The 21767-nt window shown below is 53.2% G+C and overlaps 1 protein-coding gene across 2 annotated transcripts in view; it reads left to right on the forward strand.

The window, feature by feature from the left end:
* The window catches only part of PCSK7 (proprotein convertase subtilisin/kexin type 7), a 24302-nt gene continuing 2535 nt past the window's right edge, over positions 1-21767 (forward strand). For both annotated transcript variants that reach the window (XM_032639620.1, XM_032639621.1), the window contains exons 1-14: positions 1-114; positions 1670-1791; positions 2215-2697; positions 3424-3558; positions 4371-4536; positions 5726-5816; positions 6730-6784; positions 7235-7373; positions 8192-8292; positions 10764-10931; positions 11374-11481; positions 11885-11987; positions 20496-20652; positions 21357-21451. In XM_032639620.1, coding sequence (XP_032495511.1) covers positions 2227-2697; positions 3424-3558; positions 4371-4536; positions 5726-5816; positions 6730-6784; positions 7235-7373; positions 8192-8292; positions 10764-10931; positions 11374-11481; positions 11885-11987; positions 20496-20652; positions 21357-21451 — 1789 coding nt within the window. In that variant the 5' untranslated portion in view covers positions 1-114; positions 1670-1791; positions 2215-2226. The remainder of the gene's footprint in view (positions 115-1669; positions 1792-2214; positions 2698-3423; positions 3559-4370; positions 4537-5725; positions 5817-6729; positions 6785-7234; positions 7374-8191; positions 8293-10763; positions 10932-11373; positions 11482-11884; positions 11988-20495; positions 20653-21356; positions 21452-21767) is intronic.

Consider the following 21767-nt stretch of genomic DNA (forward strand, 5'->3'; position numbering starts at 1 on the left):
CGCTGATTGGCTGCGCCGCTGGGCGGAAGTGATGCTACTGTCACTGGCTTCTCGGGCTCCCGGGAAGCCGTGAGTTTCCGCAAGGAGGCGGCGGCAGCAGCTGCGGCCAGGCGGGTGAGTTGAGAACTCGGTGGGGGCGGGGCATTGGAAGTCCGGGTGGCCTAGAACTTGGGGGCAGCCGGTGTCTGAGGACGAGGGAGCCGCACAGAGGGCGCCTTCAGTCCCGGCGTGGGGGAGCCCAGGGAGACGGGGCCACGGAGTCTTGGATCCAGGATAGTGTGGGTCCTCCGAGGAGAGGGGCACATTGAACGGGGCAGTTGAGGCCAGGGAGGGGGAAATCAATGAAACTGACCCCGGTACGCAGCCTGGTTTCTAGGAACAGGTGTAGAGGTTGCGAGGAGGACAGTCTCTTGGGAGCAGAATCTTGGACTCTGGGCTGCCCGTATCATTCCTCTTCTCTCTTGGCACCTCAGAGCTGTAAAGACACGCCTAGCAGTTGGGTGAAGTTTGAGATCTACTTTCAGAGGGTATTTAAGTTTCCTTACCCAGAAGCCTAGGGTGAGGGCTGGGGTGGGGTTAAGGTACTGCTCTGCCAGAGGGACTGGAGGATGTAGTGGTCAGGTTTCTCCTCTCTTCCGGAAATCTGTGGGCTCTACTGAGATTGAAGGAGCCTGCCTAGTTGGGTCACTATCAGGCTATCTAACAAGATTTTTGTATGCACACTGGGAAGGACACCTGAATATCTTGGGACAGTCGACGCTGCTGGAGCGCAGGGAGGAATTTGCCCGGGAACCTCAGAGGAAAAGAGAGGAGATATGTAGATTTGGGGAGGGAAATGTTAGGTGGCGGAAGCCCCCTTCTCCCTTTCCAAAGAGACTTCGGTAAAATACCCATGTTATGTAATGTTTTGAGACTAATCCATTTGCATATTGGTGTGGGTACTAAGCCCTACCTCAAGGTGACCCCCCCTACACCCCACCCCCGTAGAGAGCAGATGCTTCTGAAGCCCAGCCACCAATAGGGACACACATGTTCTGTCACGTATTCACCTGTCTCTGTCCCCACAGTTGCCCACCAGTTCTCATTTGGCTCTTCTGTCAAACCATGGGTGGCAGTCCCAGGTTTAGAGCTTGAGCCCTCACTTGTCAGCCGACTTGCTGAGCTAGTGACTAAGGGTAGCCCTTTAGTGCTGCTTTCCAATCACCCCTTCTCCCCAGGGTGTCCACTTGCCTCTTAACGCCTGTTCAGTTTTGTTTGCATGCTCGGGTTTTCCCCATTTCACCTGCCTCCCGCCTACTCTTACTTCCCCTGGCATCCACAGGAACAGAAATCAGGAAGTTAGCTACCCCCTGGACTTCTAGGGAGCAGTACCACCTACTTTTTCAAGAGGGGTTTTTGCTAAGAGTTCAAGCGCTCTTCTAGGCATCTAGGAAAAAAAGAAAAGACGATGGCCTGACGTTTAGGTCGAGAAGTACGGTTTCTGGGTTATGTACTGATCTGGCCTTACTGGACCAGTTCAGTTCTAGTCTGTGACCTATTTGGGATTCCTGGAAATGATACTTAGTCACTTGCAGTTTCTTTGATCACGGATCCTAGAGTTCGTGGCCAGCCTCTGCTTGCTCCGCTGGGTTTGGGAGGACACCATTTCTTGTTTTCTTGGGGCCTACAGGTCTGCAGTCTGTGCCTGGAGTCACCACTGCTCACAGCGAAAGGGATGCCTTTTCTCCGTTTGCACAAAATGAGCGTGAGGTGGTTAGCCAGACCAGGAGCTCAGCCTCACTCAGGGTCCAGGTGGGAACGGGGCCCCACTGCGGGGAGTTAGCCCTCAGGACAAGGGGACCAAGACGTCAGCTGGGGAAAGATTTCTGTCGTCTCTGAAGAAGGGAGGAGGGTCTCTTCTAAAGAACGGTCATGACTCTGCCAGGAATTTGCAGGAGTCCTGTGACTTTTGAGCCCTTTTCATGGCAACAGTGGGAAAGAGCAGCACGGTGCCTGTTAGCAGCTGTACATCCTGCTTGATTATCTAGTGAGGGACCCACCGGGGTTCGTGCTGGTCCACACTGCCCCTGGGGGCTTATCCCTGTTGGTCAGAGATAACTGTGAATAACAGGAGAGGATCACATGTTTAATGATTTAAAAGGCACGGCTTAGGGATTTCCAGGTGTGCCGTGTTATCGCGCTCTTACCTCTGATGTCCTTTCTCTTTGTCTGCAGCCTTCTGCTCTGATGCCCAAGGGGAGGCAGAAAGTGCCACACTCAGATGCCCCCCTGGGCCCCAGGCCCACTTGCCTCTGCCTGGAGCTAGCCGGGCTCTTCCTACTGCTTCCCTGGGTGATGGGCCTGGTGGGGGCAGGTGGGCCTGGGGCCCAGCGTCTGGAGGGGCTGAGCTGGGCGGTGCGTGTGGACAGCCCAGAAGGCGAAAGGGAAGAACAGTCGCTGGAGCAGCGGGCAGATGCCCTGGCCCAGGCGGCAGGGCTGGTGAATGCAGGACGCATCGGGGAGCTCCAGGGGCACTACCTCTTGGTCCAGCCAGCAGGGCACCGGCAGGCCCCGCAGGTGGAGGCCGTCCGGCAGCAGGTGGAGGCCGTGTTGGCCAGGCACGAAGCTGTGAGCTGGCACTCAGAGCAGAGGCTGCTCAAGCGGACCAAGCGCAGCGTCCACTTCAATGACCCCAAGTACCCACAGCAGTGGCACCTGGTGAGTCCAGCCCTGCAGCTTCTGGCTTCAGGTGGCTGGGCGGGGGGTACCCGGTGCTTTAGTGGCCTCTTGTCTGTGTTACTCTTCAGTGTCCCCATCCTTTGCCTGAGGAGACATTTCTGTGGGCTTCCACAGTGGGCTTCATTCTCGGGCTCCACCTTCCCTGTGCTCATATCCAGAGAGCCGGCGGACTGCAATGGCTGGGCGTGGGTCCTGGGACCAGGCTGCCTGGGCCGCCTGCCACTGACTAGCGTGTACCTTTGGGTGCACTGTTTAGCGTCTCCGTGCCTCAGTTTCCCTTTCTGTCAAATGGAGATTGTAATGGTTATGGTTATGGTTAAGTGAACTAATGTACTTGTGCCCACATGGGAAACACTTTACAAGAGTTAACTGGTAACGTTATATTGTACGGTGTTAATATAATGTATATCATATGGCCTACGAATTATATCATCCAACCCTTGACCCTAGCTACCTTCTCACCCTTGTTGCCTGTGAGTGATGCCAGGCTTTCCTGAGACCTAGGCTGTGGCAAAGCTCTCACGTGTCCCTCCTTAGCTCTGTCCCCACCTACCCTTATTGGTCTACAACCTCTCTCTGGCTCCTTGACGGTGGCCAAGAGTGCACAGGGGCAGCTCGCTGTAACTTGTCTCTCTATGGGCTATACTGCGTGTCACTGGATTCCCAGGGCTCAGAGAATAGTTCCTGACCCTGTCTCTCCTGCAGAATAACCGGCGGAGCCCCGGCAGGGACATCAACGTGACAGGTGTATGGGAGCGCAATGTAACCGGGCAAGGGGTGACCGTGGTGGTCGTGGACGACGGTGTGGAGCATACCATCCAGGACATCGCACCCAACTATGTGAGTGGCACTGGAACGACCCGAGCCACCGCCGGGCCTTACCTGATTCTTGATGTTCCCTCAGGCCTGTCCCCTTTCTTAGAGGTCATTGGGCCAAATAAAAGGGCCTGGAGGGCTTCCCTGGTGGTGCAGTGGTTGAGAGTCCGCCTGCCGATGCAGGGGACACGGGTTCGTGCCCCGGTCTGGGAAGATCCCACATGCCACGGAGCGGCTGGGGCCGTGAGCCATGCCCAGTGAGCCTGCGCGTCCGGAGCCTGTGCTCCGCAACAGGAGAGGCCACAACAGTGAGAGGCCCGCGTACCGCAAAAAAAAAAAAAAAGGGCCTGGAAGGTGGGATGGTGTTCTTCATCTACTCCTTTTCGCAGCCAGCCTTCCAGCCTGGTAGCTAAGTCACTGGACGTGGCTCCAACTCAGCAAGGGAGACACTTCCTGGTTCCTGCTGCCACTCCCTGCCCTGGGGAGTAAGGAGTGGCCCCTGCGGGCAGATTCCCTCTCTGCACAAGTTCCTTAAAGCCTGACTTTTAGGTAGCCCCAAACCTCTTTTATCCCAGGCTTCCCACACCATGGAAGCGGCTCCTAGGCACATCTGTAGTGGCCAAGAGAAATTTTCCAAGAGCTGCAGCACTTCTCAGTTTTGCCTCAAGGTGTCCTGTCCTCATATCTCACAGCCCATGTGGTTTGCAGAGATGGACCCACGGTGCTGGCTTAGAGCCCCCAAATCCCAGTTCCCCTCTCTCCCTGAGCTCCAAGACCTGACCCCTTGTAACCAGCGAGTGACCACATGCCCCGCCCGTTCCCCCACCTTGTTTCAGAGCCCCGAGGGCAGCTATGACCTCAACTCTAACGACCCTGACCCCATGCCCCACCCGGATGTGGAGAATGGCAACCACCACGGCACGAGGTGTGCAGGAGAGATCGCTGCCGTGCCCAACAACAGCTTCTGTGCCGTGGGAGTGGCGTATGGGAGCCGCATAGCAGGTACCTCCAGTCCAGCCTCGGTACATTCCTCCTGTACAGCTGTCCATCCTCTGTCCCTCCCCCGTGAATTCCAACCCGACTTTATTTCACTCTCAACACACAGCAGAAAGCAAAGGTTAAGCTTCTAAGTAGGTATCTGCAGGACATATCGGTTCATTGATTTTTTTTCAATGCACTGTGTTTCCAACATGTTTTTAGCAGTGAACCCCACTGTATAAAACAGCTGAAAGTATGAAATGCTCTGGATGGGAGATGGAGGCCCGGGCCCCACCTACTCAGACAGCTCCTCCCTTTTTCTGATCACGGTTACGCCCTGTCAATGCTCAGTCCATTGTGATGATAACTCCTTATCCTCATCCATGCTGTATTTGTATTTTAATGGTTTACCAAGTGCCTCCTGGTCTGCCCTTCCTCCGTGACCCCCGTGTGTCTGTGGAGGCCCCTCTCCCTTCTCCCAGCTCTCCCGTTCCCAGCCCTTCTGATGGTCACCGTCTGCTCTCCATCCTTTCAGGAGAGCGGAACAGCCCTGGCCCCCGCTGGGGTGGTACTGCGGCTCCTCCGCCTCTCGGTCTTTGTCCATCGAGGCAGAAGGTGAAGGGAATGCATGGAGACACGCTGTCTGCGTGATTCCTCATAAATGCTTGGGACCTGCATTTCCGAGGTTGGAATAGATTGGCTGTATTCCTCTTACACTCCAGCAGAGGTCAGCAGCCCTCTCTGCGAATGGGGCTACAGAGGGAGCCAGAAACCTTCAGGGCCCAAGTCCCTTCTGAAAGCTCCATTCCGCCCTATGTGGTCACCAGGACGTGACCCACCCCATTTTATTGGGTGAGATTAGGCATCCACGAGAGGAGTAATTCTGATGAGTACCATCTATTGAATACCCTCTGTGTGTCAAGCACCACTGCAGTGTTTTACATGATTAAGGATGCACATAAGAAGGGGACCTTGGATTCCCTACGTTCTAGGCTCTGCATCTTCCCACCGGACCCCAGGATCCTTAAAGTCTAAGATTTAGCATTATGTTAAAAAATATTTCTGGACAGGTACATGCACATGGTATAAAAATTCAAAAGACCCAAGAGTACTTAGAGGAAAAGTAAGTCTCCACAGGGGGGCCCCCCAGCACCCAGCTCCCCGTCTAGGGGACCAGCATTATTGAGGAGCCGGTATGGCCTTCACCGCCTAGGTATCCGGGTACTGGATGGACCCCTGACAGACAGCATGGAGGCTGTGGCGTTCAACAAGCACTATCAAATCAATGACATCTACAGTTGCAGGTGAGGCAGAGCCAGGAACAAGGTGAGGGGGCCAGAGGCTCGGGCACTGGGCGAATCCTCCAACTGAAGAACAGCAGGATGGGCTGACTCGGGCAGGTCCCAGCAGGGCTCTCCCCACTGGGTTCAGCCTGTAAGTCCACTGCCCTCATTTCTCCAGACCCCCAGCGTCTGGGTTCTCAGCCTTAAGCCCCTTGTCACCCCAGTAATCAGGTTCCCACACGAGGAGTGCTCCATCCTGCCTCGTGTTTATCTGTTTATCAAACTCAGAAGGCTCTGGAAGAAATTGGGCATTCCTTTCTAACCACAGCAGAGCTGGACACCCAGCACCAGGCCCCATCACACCACCCCCCAGAAACACACCTGCAGCTCCAGGTTACGGTTATGGAGGGGAGGGGGTGTTTGATAAGGAGGGGCTGAGGCTGGGCTGCCCCCCAGCACTGATGGCCCCTGCTCTTCCCCAAGCAGTGTCTCCTGTAAATGCATGGCATTATCCACATGGACATTTCCTTTCAGAGAAAGAATGGAGAACTCCTCAGACCCGAGAGCTTTCACAGATACTCCCTTCGCCGGTGCTCTGCCATCAAGCCTAGCGTTAGATCCCTAGGTCCCATCCATCTCTACCAATCTGTACTCCCTGGGGACCTGAGAAAGGGTTTTTAGGGTCAGGTTAAAGTAGTCCTAAACTGGGAAAGTTTCCAAGGACAAGAAGAACTTTAGCACGTACTTCTGTTTTCCACTTTGGAGTGAGGGCTGGACCTTTGACCCCTATGTCCTTTCATCGTGGGAGTCCGGAGCTGGAGCCCTTGGGAGGAGAGGAAGGGCCCAGGCGGAGGGACGGCCGGCTGAGCCTGGGGGGCCCGGGTGGGCAGCCACAGCCTGGCTCTGGCTCTTCCCACTGGGTGTCTCTCAACAGCTGGGGACCAGATGACGATGGAAAGACGGTGGACGGTCCCCATCAGCTTGGGAAGGTAATTGGGGACCGCGTGGAGACTTTGGAGACCTAGGACCCCCTCTTCATACCGTTCCTGGAACTGCTCCCACCCCACCCCCATTTGCAGGGCCAGACCTACCATGTAGCCCGGGCACCTCCTTTGGGAAGAGCGCTGCTGACCTGGGGTTGGGGGAGTGTGGAGGATGTTCTTAGAAATGGAGCAGTGCTTTGAGATTGTTTCGCTCTGGTTGTGTGCTTGGCTCCCCATTTCTGGCCCTACCCTCTCTGATAAGCAGAGCCCGTGCACCATACAGCTGTTCCACTAACAGCCTCTTCCCCTTGAGTCCATCTTTAAATCTGTTTCTCCCATGTCCAGTGCCCTTGGCTTTTTTTCTTTTCCCTCTAGAAGGGGAGGAAAGAGTGAGCGGCATGGAGGTTGGGGTCTTCCTATGAACTCCTCAACTGACCTGGACGTTTTGCCCCTCAGGCTGCCCTGCAACACGGGGTGATCGCTGGCCGCCAGGGCTTTGGGAGCATCTTCGTGGTAGCCAGTGGCAATGGGGGCCAGCACAACGACAACTGCAACTACGATGGCTACGCCAACTCCATCTATACAGTCACCATAGGTAGTGGCCTGGTGGCCCCGGGTGTGCGTGTGTGCTCATGCCTGTGTGTGTGAGAGAGAGAGACAGTCGTGACGGGACCGTGTATGTGGGTGTGCCCCCAGCTTCCACGGGTCCGTCTAAAGGTGTATGCACGATCTTCTCTTCTCTTCAGGCTCTGATAGTAAGAAGGGACTAGCCCTGCTCTCGGAGGATGTCAGGACTTCTTTAGAAGTCATACCCCGGAGCGCTTTCCGCCCATCATCTGGGATACCAAGCCCCGCACCCGCCCCCACCCCCCACCCCCCGCCTCCATCCCCACAGCTGCTTAGCCCTCTGCTTTGGCCTCTCTTCCATGGGTCCCTTCGCTCCTGCTTGAAGCCTTCCCTGACCCCCAAATGCCCTTTACTTGTGCTCCCTCCCATAGCATTTACCATCCCGGTTGTTTTCATTTACTTACCCGACCTCCTCCCTGACTGTGGGCTCCTTGAGATCAGGTCTGTGCCCTTCTCCCATGGCCCCCATGCCTCACACAGTGTGCGACTTATGGTAGGTAATTGATAAATGTTGAGGAAAATGCATGTGCGAATGGATGAGTAGGTATTGAGGTGGAACGCCCCCCAGATTCACCCTGGAGCCTGTTGAAAGAATGGTCTTAGGGCGCAGAATACCCTCTGCCATTTGAGGCTGCCTGTCCTGGTGAGGAGTGTGGGTACTTGAAGGACTTGGACCACTGAGCTCATTTTTTAAACTCAGGACAACCCCCCAGGTGATAACTCAGAGATGACTCGGATGTTTTCAGGCCCTTGTCTCTGCCCCCATTTCCCCTACTCTGTCCCCAGGTGCTGTGGACGAGGAGGGACGGATGCCTTTCTACGCCGAGGAGTGTGCCTCCATGCTGGCGGTCACCTTCAGCGGTGGGGACAAGATGCTCCGGAGCATCGTAAGTGCCCCGCGCCGGGCCCTCCACTCCCTGCCCGGGCCCTCGGGTTCCTCTTCCCTAGCAGATCTGTGTCCCTAAGGGTCTGCCCCTGTTGGAAGAATGGAGCTGAGGACTCTAAATATATCTGTGTAAAGTGGTTTTATCTTTAAAATTTTAACTTACAAATATGCATGTTATCGTAGGAATCACTATCACATTGAGTAAGTATCACATTGATTGAAATGTCTTCCTTTGGTAGAACATGGTCTTTGGCTAAATTTCTGTGGCCTTTATAAAAAAAAGGCTCATCATTCCGCCGCTGTGCAGCCCTTATGTAAATACTGTGAGCTCTGTTCCTGTTCATCCTTGGGAGTAAAGCTAGTGGTTGTCGGCACGGAACGGGCGGGAAAAGGAGTCAGGAATGTCTCAGTCAGCCCGAGAGACAGCTCTTTCCTTGGAGCTGGAACTGGAGCCACAGCAAACAAGAGGTCGGAGCAAGGGAGTGGAGTTTCTCAAGCTGTGGGAACCTGTGAAAGAATTCAGGGTCCCGTGCCTACACCCAGCTGACTGAGCTTCATCCCGTCATCCTAGAGCTCCCTGCCTGTCCCCAGTGCCCCGAACAGAGTGATACGGGGACAAGGGGCTCTCGGGCAGAGCTGGGCTGCAGCCAGGTGGTGTCACATTTCTCCAGTGGCCCTGGGTTGGGAGCGCTCTCCAGGGCCATTGGGAATTAGGCTGCTTCCTCTGGGTCAGATTCACTTTCCCAGAGACTGAAATTCTGTTTTGCCACTAAATGACTTTGGTCAGCACAGTGTTTTAAGGCTCAGGGCCCGGCGACCCCAGCCCCTTTCCCCACCCCGAGAGAAGAAAAAAGGGAGCCGACTAAAGTAAGTGGGCAGGAGGGGGTCTGGGTGCAGAGGGCACCGCCCACGCCCACCCCAGGCCAGGCTGGGTTGGGAGGACGAGCAGGAACATCCTGGCAGAACTCTCGGGAACCCGCTCGACCCTGCCCCGGCGAGGGACCGCGAAGGCTGCCAAGCATAATGGTTCCTTTTACTGTGCCCTGCCTGCCTTTCTCCTCCTGACGCAGCTCCGCATCTCACCCCCACCCCTACCACGTTCCATCTGAGCTATAAATTATCCGGAAATGAAAAGAGAGTTTGTTTAGCCAGGCTCCCATCTTTGGGACGCTCTTGCCTTGGAAACCAGTTGCCAGTTTCTGTTCAATGACCAGCTCGGTGGGGCTGTCTTCCTGAGGGCGGGCACGGAGGTACAGGCTGCCCGGAGCCCTTCCCGGCCCTTTCCAGTGGCTGCCTGGGGCTCCTGCCACAGGCAAGTTCACGGGCCTCACAGCTATACACTAGACTGTCACTGTGAGGCTGTTTCCGTAGCAGGAAAAATCAACCTGCTCCCTGGCACAGACCAGGCTTTCCACCCTCACTGAGACTTCCACTTGGAGAGTTTTTGCCGCCTCTTCCATGCGCACGATGTCTGAGTGAAAATGACATCTCTTGGCAGCCTCTGTAACAGCTGGAAGGCGAGCAGTGAGGACAGTGGAGAAAGGGCAGCTCTTGGGAGAAGTTAGCACCTTGGTATCTGACCCAGGAGAGAAGCTTGGAAGAAGATTTTCTGGTCTTAGCATGGGCACCGCGTGCCAGATCCGGAGGGCCATGGCCCGGAGCAGGTTTAGGCAGGGCCCCCCTCGGCTAAACCCTCTGTGGCTCCAGGGTGGATTCGAGCATGAAAAGAACTGGATGCCAGACGGATGCTGTGTCTCCCTGACCCCCGCTCTCACCTCCCACCTCAGGACCACAGGTGGAAAAGGGGGGACTCGTGGAAACCACCCGAGGCACCAGGCCCAGAGCAGGGAGGCAGGGAGGCCTGTGGATCGCCCCGGGCCAGGGTGGACAGGGGGTGTAGATGCTACACCCATGCTGAGCCCACGGGTGGACAAGGGGACAGCTTCCTCTCCCTGGGAACACACTCCCTTTGTTCGCACGGATGTCACTCCAGGCCCTGTCGCTGAGCTGCCAAGTTGGATTTCCTCGACTGGTGCCGTCACTGTTGTCCCCGCTCCAGCTGGGGCCCAGGAGCTCCCGGCCACTTCCTCTGTCTCCAAGGGCTGCGGGGGCTGGAGGGGCGGGGCTGGGGTTGGGTGGAGGATTTGGGAAGGGGTCACCAGAGGAGCCGGAATCAGGAAACCATCCTCTGCACGTGAGGCCTCTCCCCTCTCTCCAGCTCCTTACCGCCCCCTCCCCCACAGTAACCAGACCCCCAGAGTAACTTTTTAATTCTTCTCAACTCTCCAGAGATTCTCTTGTTAGGCGAAGAAGGAGGAAGAATCTCCTTCATCCCGACCTGCTAGACATTCAGCTCTCGCAATGGAAGGGCCCCCGGAGGCTTGGGCTGAGGCCCAGCCCCGCACCCCTCCCTCCACAGCACCTGGGAACCGTCCCTAACCCAGTCCTCGTCCTCTCCATTCCGCTTCCCAGGTGACCACAGACTGGGACCTTCAGAAGGGCACAGGCTGCACCGAGGGCCACACGGGGACCTCAGCCGCGGCCCCTCTGGCAGCCGGCATGATAGCCCTGATGCTGCAGGTGCGGCCCTGCCTCACGTGGCGTGACGTCCAGCACATCATCGTCTTCACAGCCACCCAGGTGAGATCCTCGCAGGTGGACAAATGGCCTGGCCCAGCCCACGTCAGACTTTCGGTCCCAAGGACTTGGAGGTTTCAGATTCTAGGTGTCCCAGACGTTAGGTGCCAAATCCCGTCCAGAGTTGCATGTGCACGGAACAAGTGTGGGGACCCCGTCAAGACCACAGACCTAAATTCACTCGCACCTGTTCTGCTGCTGCCCTTTTACCTGCAAAGGGGAGCTCCGGCTGGGCTCCTGACTCAGGAGCCTGTGGCTCCTGGCTCCCTCTCTAGAAACGGGCCTTTGGGCTGGTGACATCACAGGCCTTTGCCCTTTTGTCCCAGCTTTCCTTGGGAAATCCATTCCTAGCAGCCTTGGTGGGAGAGTCTGGACTGGATCAGCTAGCAGGGCGAGCAGGGAAACTTAAAATCCGAGAGACTAACCGGGACCCCCGTCCTCTCAGTATGAGGATCGCCGCGCGGATTGGATCACCAACGAGGCCGGCTTTAGCCACAGCCACCAGCACGGATTCGGCCTGCTCAATGCTTGGAGACTTGTGAACGCAGCCAAGGTGAATAGGTGTCCTGCGTGGAATGACGAAGGAGGTGGGGAGAATGCCTAAGACACTGCCTGGCACATCGCAGCTGTTTAATAAATGCTCGTTCATCTGAGACCCATTTTACAAGTGAGGAAGCAGGCTCGACACTATAATTAAAGTGGAGAGTAAATGGGACCTGAGTATCGTCTGGAGCCCTCAGGGTGCTCTGCCCCTCATCTGCTGTCCTGGACACAGCATTTCCTTGCTTTGGTGCCATAGGGAGCAGGCCAGGTGGTCCGCAGGAGCCTCGGGAGCGAAGGAAGGTGGTGAGGAAGGGGGAAATAAAAAGAGCAGTGCCCTAGGGGCCAAGTAGATGAGAGTGGGTGTGTGGGGTCCATCTTGTTTGTTCATTCGCCGTCCCCCCTTCCTTTCATAGATCTGGACGTCTGTCCCTTACTTAGCTTCCTACGTCAGCCCCGTGTTGAAAGAGAACAAGGCTATCCCACTGTCCGCCCGCCCCCTGGAGGTCCTGTGGAATGGTAAGCAGTCAGCAGAAAGGGGGTTAATCGTGGGCCTGAGGTTTGGGGCGGGGTGATGGAGAAGCTAAACTCATCCTCCCTGCCGGATCCTACCCCCTTCCTGTAGGAGCTGAGCTCCAGCCAAACCTGTGGAGTTTTCTTTGACCATTTTAGGACATGTTGTTGCTTCTGAGTTGGCTGGCCCCCCGGCTGCTTAAACGAGACCTTTCTCCTGAGTTATTGGTGGTGGAAAGGACTGCCGAGCAAGCGATTAGGAAGGCTGGTGGGAGGGCTGGGACTGGGACCTGGGAGACAAGGCACGAGTTGAAAGACTTTCCTTTGACTTCCATGCTAGGAACTTGCCAGACGATTCTCTGCAACCCGGTGGCCTTTGGATGGAATGAGGGAGTTGAGAATGTCTTCCTTTGATTCTCAGGCTTGTCTAATACAGAGAGAGTCAGCTGGGGCCTGTAGGGGGAGGACAGAGGAGTCCCCAGAGGGCTCCCTAGACTGTGGTGGCCCTCCCTCTGCCCACGTGTCCATCACACCTGGGGCCGCTAGGACTATCTGAAGGGGTGAGGGCCGTGTGTTGTCAGTCAGAGATGTCGTCTTACGTTGAGCACAGAGGTTGAGCCCCTTCCCAGAGAAGAGGGCAGCTGGATTGGGACACTTGAACAAGAGGATCTTCTGTCTGCAGATTTCCTGGACTTCCCACTGGGGAGTTTTCCCTGTCTCCAGTTCCTTGGGGATTTTTTTCCTCAAGGATTTTTGACAGGCAGAGTTATTCACTAATTTTTATGGAGATTGAAGCATGTCATGCTTTGTACACAAATGGAACTGTTTTCGCATTTCCCATCCTCCTAGGAAGTGTTCAAACCACAACAGTGGCAAAAGGAGGAATGGCCAAAGATGGGAGCATGGAGGGGAGGTGGAGATGGCATCCCTGGGGTGGAGGTTTCACTGGGAATAGTCCCGTTGTCTCTCTCCCTAACCATGTCCAGCACTTGCCCAGTTTCCCCTCTACGTGGAAGGAAATCCATGGGCCCAGTTCATTGCATTTTCCGTAAAAGGAATGCTGTCTTGGAAAGGGCATAAAGCATCAGCCAAGGCAGAGAAGTGCAGGAACGTTCCCAGGAATGCAGTTCAGTAGGAATCTCGGGGCTTCGCACTTGCATGTCTTGGGGACAGTATGTCTTTTAACTTGTACCTCCCATCCAGGGCTGCTAACCCGCAATCGCATCCATCAAATGAGGGGGTCGACTTAGAGTCCTTCCCAGCTTCGTCATCTTCTGCTTCCCACTAACCAGGGATGTTCCCCGGCATGTCTAACAAACGTCCCTCGGTATAGAGGCGTCTGGCACCTGCTCGTTTGTCACTAGGAAGCAAGAGAAAGAAGGACAGGTTGTCCTGGGCAGAGGAGGGCGGGAGGTGGGATAGTGGGGAGAGAAGGATGGAGAGAAGGGAGGTGAAGACTCAGCGAGTTTTGCTAATGGAGCCCTTCGTTGGTTTGGAGGGCAGCAAGCGGACTGCTGATCTTCAAGGTCAGCAAAGGTGTCTTCCCCTCTGTCGTGACCCCATTCACCCCTGAGCAGACAGAACTGAAGGTCCACGCTTGTGGGCGTGCTTGGAGGCTGCAGAAAGTCCAGTTCACATAGAGCTGAGCATAGTCCCGGACAGTTAGTAAACCTCTTTCCCTATAGCCAAGGAACAGTCTTTCCCACCAAGACCTGGGCGAGTCAGTGTCCAAGGGCTGGAAGGTGAACTTTTTTGTAAGGTAGAAGGAACTGAACATCCCTGAGATGGAAAAGGGGTGCAATACCACTAAGACTCTGGAGCAGTGGTGTCCAAGAGAACGTTCTACAGTGATGAAAATGTTCTCTATCTGTGCTGTGCAATTCGTATGAGGTTATTGAAGATTTTAAATGTGGCTCGTGTGGCTGAGGAACTATGTTTGTGTGTTACTGTAATTGAATTTAAATAGCCACGTGTGGCTGGTGGCCACCTTCTTGGGCAGGGCAGCTCTAGAGCAAGACAGGAGGAGGATGTAGGGGCAAGGGGATTGACGCCCCTCGGTTCCTTTAGCTCTGACTCTGGGTCTGAAATCTCTACCAGAGGGTGGGAGGGAGGGCGGGGTTTGGGAGGAGTATCCAAAACACAAGGGAGCCTGTGTGTATTTACAGAAGATTCCCGAACACCACTTGCAATTACCCTTTTATCCTTGTTTGCAGCCAGTGCTGGTTCCCCCTCTGGCCATGCTTGAGTCCTGTTCCTTCCTGGCTCTGAATCTTCCTCTCCTGCCCAGTCTTTCTCTCCCCACTGATTCCTCCTCCTGCCTTCAAACACCCTCCGAGCATCTGTTAGGAAACACCTTTAAGTCTCTGCCCGCCTCCAACCAGTAACCTTTTCAAATGAATTAACCAAAGCAATTGCTCGCCTTTATCACACCCTCTCCACCGCTGAAGACTTACTCTATCACTCACAGTGCCCCTCTCCTGCTCAGACCAGGGGCCAGCTCACAGCCCATCCTTCTCAGCCCTCTTGTTCTCTGACTGGACTAACGAGACCTGTGTGGCAGCCTCCCTCTTCCTGTGGCTGCAGTGACCTCCTTTGCTCCATGGCCCTCTTCTGGCTTCTCTGCCCAAGGAACTTGGTTTTTCTGTTCGCTCTCCTCACTACTCCCAAACCAAGAGTGCCTTCTACGACTCATTCCATGTTCTTGACCCTCCCTCTACGTTTTCTTCCTCGACGGCACAGCTGTGTTTATGGCTTCCGCTGCCACCTCTCCACAAATGATTCCTAGATCAACATCTCTTATTCTGATCCCTAACCAGCGAGAGGGGTAGAGATTTTTCTGGCTTCTGCAAGATTATGGGCAAATAAATCCCTGGGATCTTCGGGGTGGGGTGGGGTGGGGGGAGGGCGGTTGGAAAAGACCGCAGCTTGCCAAAGGCAAAATAATATGATCATCATCAACTAAGATTTGAGTGTTTAGGTGCGAAGCACTGGCTTAAGGATTAACTCATTTAATTCTAATAAAACAGTTCTCGTGTTGCCACATGGCTGGCCACCCAAGTCGCTGTACACCCCAATAAGGAAATGCATGTAACGTGCCACTGCGTACACGTTACATGCTAACACAGACAAGCACTCGCGGGGCTCTTTTTGGATTCCATTCTGTTCTGTTGTGCTCTATAACGTGTCATTTACTCTCCGTTAGGCCCTTATCTTCCATGTTAACACTCTCCTTCAACTATGCCAGGAATATTTTCCTCCATCTTTCTATTCCTAAATCGCTGTGTGCTGTTGGATATCCCATCAGTACTTTACGTTTAAAATGTACAGCATCTTAGATTTCATTATCACCTATCGAAAGCCAGCTTGCTTTCCAAGTTTCTCTCATTTCTGTCTGTGCCATCACCATTCCCTAGGCTCCCAAACTTGAAACTCGGGAGTTTTCAATCCCACTGTATCCCTTGCCTCTCCCTAGGTCTTCCTCCAGCCCTCAGAATTTTGTCTTTCATTTATTTCTCTGAAATGTCTCTTGATTGATTGACTCATTCGTTCTACAAGTATGTGAGACCTGCCTCATCCCAGGCACTGTACTAAGTTCTAGGGGTTCAGAGATAAGACACGATTCCTGCCCTCAGAGAGCTGCTCCCAGTCCCTCCTGCAGGTAGAGCGCAGTGTTACAAGCACTGCAGTGGAGATGGCGCAGGTGCCTCTTGCCACCCCGGAAGACACAGGAGGGTTCTCAAAGCAACTGAGATTGACCCCGAGTCCCACCAGGTAAGCTAGCCGGGGGAAGAGGCGAGGAAAGGGACATCCAGGCAGCAGGGGCAACACGTGCAGAGTCGACGGTATCTTCAGGGAGCGCAAGCCACGTGGTGTGGCTGGAGAGTGGCTCCTGACTGGCAGAGGAAGACTGGAAACTCAGGTGGTAGGGCCACATGGAACTGTGTCTGCCATGGTAAGGAGTTTGGCCTTTATCTTGAAGTTTGTGGGGAGCCTTCGAGGTCAATTATCACCAATTGATGTTAGCAGTAAGGGAGAAGGAGAGCAGTCAGAGATTCCCGAGGCTTTACCTTTTAGAGATACATGGGAAATCTTCACTAATGAAAGGATATGATGCCTGGCGATTCTGTCAAAAGAATCTGGGGAGGGGCTTCCCTGGTGGCGCAGTGGTTGAGAGTCCGCCTGCCGATGCAGGGGACACGGGTTCGTGCCCTGGTCCGGGAAGATCCTACATGCCGCGGAGCGGCTGGGCCCGTGAGCCATGGCCGCTGAGCCTGCGCGTCCGGAGCCTGTGCTCCGCAACGGGAGAGGCCACAACAGTGAGAGGCCCGCGTACCGCAAAAAAAAAAAAAAAGAGAATCTGGGGAGGGGAGAAGTGGGGATCATCGATGAAATGAGATTGGCCATATATTGGTAGTTATTGAAGTGAGGTGTAGAGAACATCTGTTTTCTCCATTTATATAGGTCTGAAACTTTCTATAGTAAAAATTTATATATAAAGGTGTACGTATATAGATGTACATCTATATACATACACCTATATATGTAAAGATTTCTGAATTTTTAGCTGGAGTCATTGATTAGATGGTGGTGCCATCACATGAGATTAAGAACCCAGGAGGAAGAAGAGGTTTGGGCAAGGACTATGGAGTGTGAAGAGCTGAGGAAGAGAGTTTGGGCTCTGCTGTGTTTGAGGCTTCTATGCAGCATCTAAAGGTTGTATTCAGAAAGCAGTTGAATAAATAAGTTTGAAAGTCTAGACTGGAGGTAATGGTTTGGGAGTCACCCACATAAAAATGGAAGAGAAAGGTCTGGGAAAGAAGGAGATCACTAGGGTTGGGGGTAGACAAGGATAAAAGAGGACCTAGAACACAGGCTGACATTAAAGGAGTGGACAGAGGAAAGGGGCCTCAGAAGAAAACTGAGAAGAGATGCCTGAGGTTGGAAAAAAAACAGGAAGATGGTGTCACTGGAATCTAGGTTAGTTCTGATGGGAGTGGGCAAGTGGGCAAGGACTGAGGGCGTCCCTGGTTTATCAAGGAGGCCATTGGTGACCTTAAGAAGAATACTTTGGGACTTCCCTGGCGGTCCAGTGGTTAGGACTCCGTGCTTCCACTGCCAAGAGTACTTTGTTTCAGTCTATTCATGGGGGCAAAAGCTAGACTGCGGTGGGTTGAAAAATCCGTGGGGACAGAAGAAGATTCCTGGTTAAAGACGGTGAATTGAACACGCGCTTTTATCTCTGCTTACTCCCAAAACCTCACCAAAGTGAGAATAAAGGAATAAAAGTGGTATAAGCACAAGGACAAAGAGAATGAGAGACGAGACCACAGCAAAGGAGAGATTGCAGCACATTTTTGGAAGACGGAAAACGAGTGGAGAAGTGGGCAGGACTAAGAAAGTTGCAAACCAAGTACCTGTAAGGGTGAACCTAGGCAACAGGCTCGTTTCATGCCTCAGAATCTCCAAAGGCTCAGGACTCGGAGGCCCCATGCACTACAGAAGACAGAGATGAGGTGTGAGAGTAAAACGAGAGATCAATTAAAAGGCAGACTCCCAGGTGTCTTCTCCCATCCTTAGCAGCCTTATCCGGGCAGGAGTTGGGAATTTTATTCTCCAGAGCCCGGGGCCCCAGGTACAGCAGAAAATAAGAGACAGAGAGTGTACCTTAAAATGATAAACCATGGGGACTTCCCTGGTGGCACAGTGGTTAAGAATCCGCCTGCCAATGCAGGGGACACGGGTTCGATCCCTGGTCCAGGAAGATCCCACATGCCGTGGAGCAACTAAACCCGTGAGCCACAACTACTGAGCCCGTGCTCTAAAGCCCGCGTGCCACAACTACTGGAACCCGTGCACCTAGAGCCCGTGTGCCTAGAGCCCGTGCTCCGCAACAAAGAGAAGCCACCGCAATGAGAAGCCTGCGCACCGCAGCGAAGAGTAGTCCCCGCTCACCGCAACTAGAGAAAAGCCCGCACACAGCAACGAAGACACAACGCAGCCAAAAATAAAAAATTAAAAAAAAAAGATAAACCATGAACTATGACCGGGACACGTTACAGATAAACTAATTCTCATAGCTAGTAAATGGCAGAGCTGGGATTTGAACCCAGGCTGGGTGGCTCCAGAGCCCATGCCATTAGCACCAGCAGGCACAAGAGTTGAGAAAGGGTTTATTTCACCGGCAGTGACAGCACAGAGTCCTAACCACCGAACAGCCAGGGAATTCCCCGCTCTTTCTTCTTTGATCAGTTATCCACGCTCACATGGGCTTACCCTTAGAATCAAGCAGTTTAGCTGGGCTTCCTGTCACCTGTTTCTTCTTCCTACTCTGATTCAGCCTACTCACAGCTGTTGAGAGTAACCTTCCTGTAGCACTTTTTTTTTTTTTTAAACTCTGTCCTTGCTCGATAATCTCTAATAGCTGTCAGTTGCTTGTTTAAAGTAAAAATTTTAAAGCCCTTCCCATGCTAGGTCCCCTGCCCATACTTTCATATTCTCTCTGAGCTTCTTCATCTGTGAAATGGGGGTGCTGCTCTCTGCTTTGCCTGTCGGCATGAATTAATGAAAGGAAAGTTGCTTTGGAAAGAATCATTTCTCATTGCAGCCTAATTTCTTTTTTTTTTTTTTTTTTTTTGCGGTACGCGAGCCTCTCACTGCTGTGGCCTCACCCCTTGCAGAGCACAGGCTCCGTACGCTCAGGCTCAGCGGCCATGGCTCACGGGCCCAGCCGCTCCGCGGCATGTGGGATCTTCCCGGGCCGGGGCACGAACCCGTGTCCTCCGCATTGGCAGGCGGACTCTCAACCACTGCGCCACCAGGGAAGCCCAGCCTAATTTCTTAATATTCCCCAATTGAGGGCTTCCCTGGTGGCGCAGTGGTTGAGAGTCCGCCTGCCGATGCAGGGAACGCGGGTTCGTGCCCCGGTCTGGGAAGATCCCACATGCCGTGGAGCAGCTGGGCCCATGAGCCATGGCCGCTGAGCCTGCGCGTCCGGAGCCTGTGCTCCGCAACGGGAGAGGCCACAACAGTGAGAGGCCGTACCGCAAAAAAAAAAAAAAAAAAAAAAAAAAAAAAAAAATATTCCCCAATTGAGTCTTCCACTTCAGTAGTTTGGTGGGGTTTTTTTGTTTGTTTGTTTTGGGTTTTTTTGACTTTTTATTTTGAAATAATTGTAGATTCATAGGAGGTTGCAAAGAAATGTTCAGGGAAGTCCTGTGCACCCTTCTCCTCATGCTAAATGTCTTAATTCTAGGATAGTAGCAAAACCAAGAAAATGATACTGGTCCAATGCAGAGCACTTATTCAGATTTCACCAGTTAGACTCACATTTCTGTGTGTGTGTGTGTGTCTGTAATTTTACCACATGTATAGCCTTGTGTAATCACCACCACAGCCAATATCCAGAACCATTGCATCCCAAGACTCCTCAGTGCCACCCCTTTATGGCCACACCCATCCCCTCTGTACCATCCCTAGCACCTGGCAACCACTAATCTGTTCTCCATCGCTACAGTTACGTTATTCATGAATATTACGTAAATGAAATCACACACTGTGTATCCTTTTTTTTTTTAACATTTTTTTAAAAATATTTATTTATTTATGGCTGTGTTGGCTCTTTGTTTCTGTGCGAGGGCTTCCTCCAGTTGCTGCAAGCAGGGGCCTCTCACCATCGCGGCCTCTCTTGTTGCGGAGCACAGGCTCCAGACGCGCAGGCTCAGTAATTGTGGCTCACGGGGCTAGTTGCTCCGCGGCATGTGGGATCCTCCCGGACCAGGGCTCGATCCCGTGTCCCCTGCACTGGCAGGCGGACTCTCAGCCACTGCGCCACCAGGGAAGCCCCCAGGGAAGCCCCTGTGTATCCTTTTGATATTGGCTTTTTTTCATTCAGCACAATTTCCTTGAAATTTTTTCACTTCAGTAGTTTTTTTTCTTAATTTGTATTTCCTTCAGTATGAAACTTGTTCATGTCCACCTCTGCCTTTCTACATGCCATTTCCCCTTCTAGAATACCCTCTACCAACACTCTCCACCAATCGTATTCACTTCCTCCCTCTGAGTGTGTCTCACGGCTGCGTGCCTAAACCCATCTGACTCATCTCTGTTCTAGCATCAGTTACGTAGACCGCATTCCATATCATTTTCCACTTGCACATAGAAGGCAGAGACCATGTGCAACTTTTCTCTATATTCCCAGCAGCTAGCACAGTGCCTGAAATGTAGGAGGTACTCGGTAAATTATTTTTTGGGTGAGCGAATGTCGGAAATTGCTCCGTTTGGTTCTTCCATTGTGTCTTGGGTATGTGTTGTCCTCCCAGCTGGACTCTAAACTAGATTGTAAACTTGAAAGCAGCAACTGCATTCCAGTTACTAGTGTACACGAGGTTCAGTCAGGGTTGCCAAAGATGTTTGTATGTGTCTTCCATGAGTATGTTCCTTTGTCTGTTGGGGTGAAGTGAGGGCATAAGTGTTTGTGGGGCTGGTTTCCCAGCTGCCCAGCCTGACTTCCCACAGTCAGCAGGATGGACCTGGAAATGTCGGGGCTGAAGACCCTGGAGCACGTGGCCGTGACAGTCTCCATCACTCATCCGCGACGTGGCAGCTTGGAACTGAAGCTGTTTTGCCCCAGTGGCATGATGTCTCTTATTGGCACCCCCCGCAGCTTGGACTCGTATGTACACGTGCCCTCACCTGAGCTCTCTCTGCGACAAGGGCCTTTTCCAGGAAAAGATATGGGAGGAGTGGACACTGGCAGTGTCCTTAGCTACCGTGGTACTGGCTTTATTACCTTCTTTGTTCAAGTGCTTACAATGGGCTCAGCACTGCACTTGAAATATAGCTTCTTTTCCTTTTTTATTTTTTTACATCTTTATTAGAGTATAATTGCTTTACAATGGTGTGTTCGTTCCTGCTTTATAACAAAGTGAATCAGTTATATGTATACATATGTTCCCATATCTCTTCCCTCTTGCGTCTCCCTCCCTCCCACCCTCCCTATCCCACCCCTCTAGGTGGTCACAAGTTTCTTTAATCCTAGTAAGGACCATGCAGGGTAGACTTTGTAACCCTTTACAAATGAGGAAACAAGTCACAGAGCTAGTTAAGTGCCTGAGAGAATAGCAGTAAGCCTAGACCTATGGGACTCCCAAGCCCGTGTTCTCTCCACGTTTGCTTTTTCCACTACACTACATTGACACAGGTCCCTCAGCCCCTGAGATCCCAGGGGCAAGGGCCAGCACTTGAGGGCCCTTCATGGCACCCTCCCGATGGCTGTAGCTCAGACAACAACTGCTACTACAGTGAGAAAATGCTTTTGGGCAAAGGGGTCAGTTCCCTGCTCCATGCCTTCCTCTGTCTCCTCTGTTCTTGCCCCAGGGACCCCAATGGCTTCAATGATTGGACCTTCTCCACTGTGCGGTGCTGGGGGGAAAGAGCGAAAGGGACCTACAGACTCGTCGTCAGGGATGTAGGTAAGCCTGCCTGCCCGCCACCAGGGCCCTGCCTTTCGTGATTGTCATCTGGTCCCTCTGGATCTCAGAGTCCCCACAGAAATTGTCCCAGGTGGAATACATAGGGTTGCCATCGGACCAAGAGGGTAGATGCCAAGACGTATGCCCCACCCAAAACAATGGGCATTGATACCTAGAATTGTTCATTCCTACTACCTCTCCTATTCCTTGGAGGAGTGACTGATCCATTTTTCCTCAGGATAGCAACAAAAATTCCTTGTTGAAACCACATTTCAAGTTCTTTCACATATAACCATCCTCCGGCCAGCCCTGGTAG

Source organism: Phocoena sinus, chromosome 8, assembly GCF_008692025.1.
Source record: "Phocoena sinus isolate mPhoSin1 chromosome 8, mPhoSin1.pri, whole genome shotgun sequence".
In the NCBI taxonomy this organism is placed as follows: domain Eukaryota; kingdom Metazoa; phylum Chordata; class Mammalia; order Artiodactyla; family Phocoenidae; genus Phocoena; species Phocoena sinus.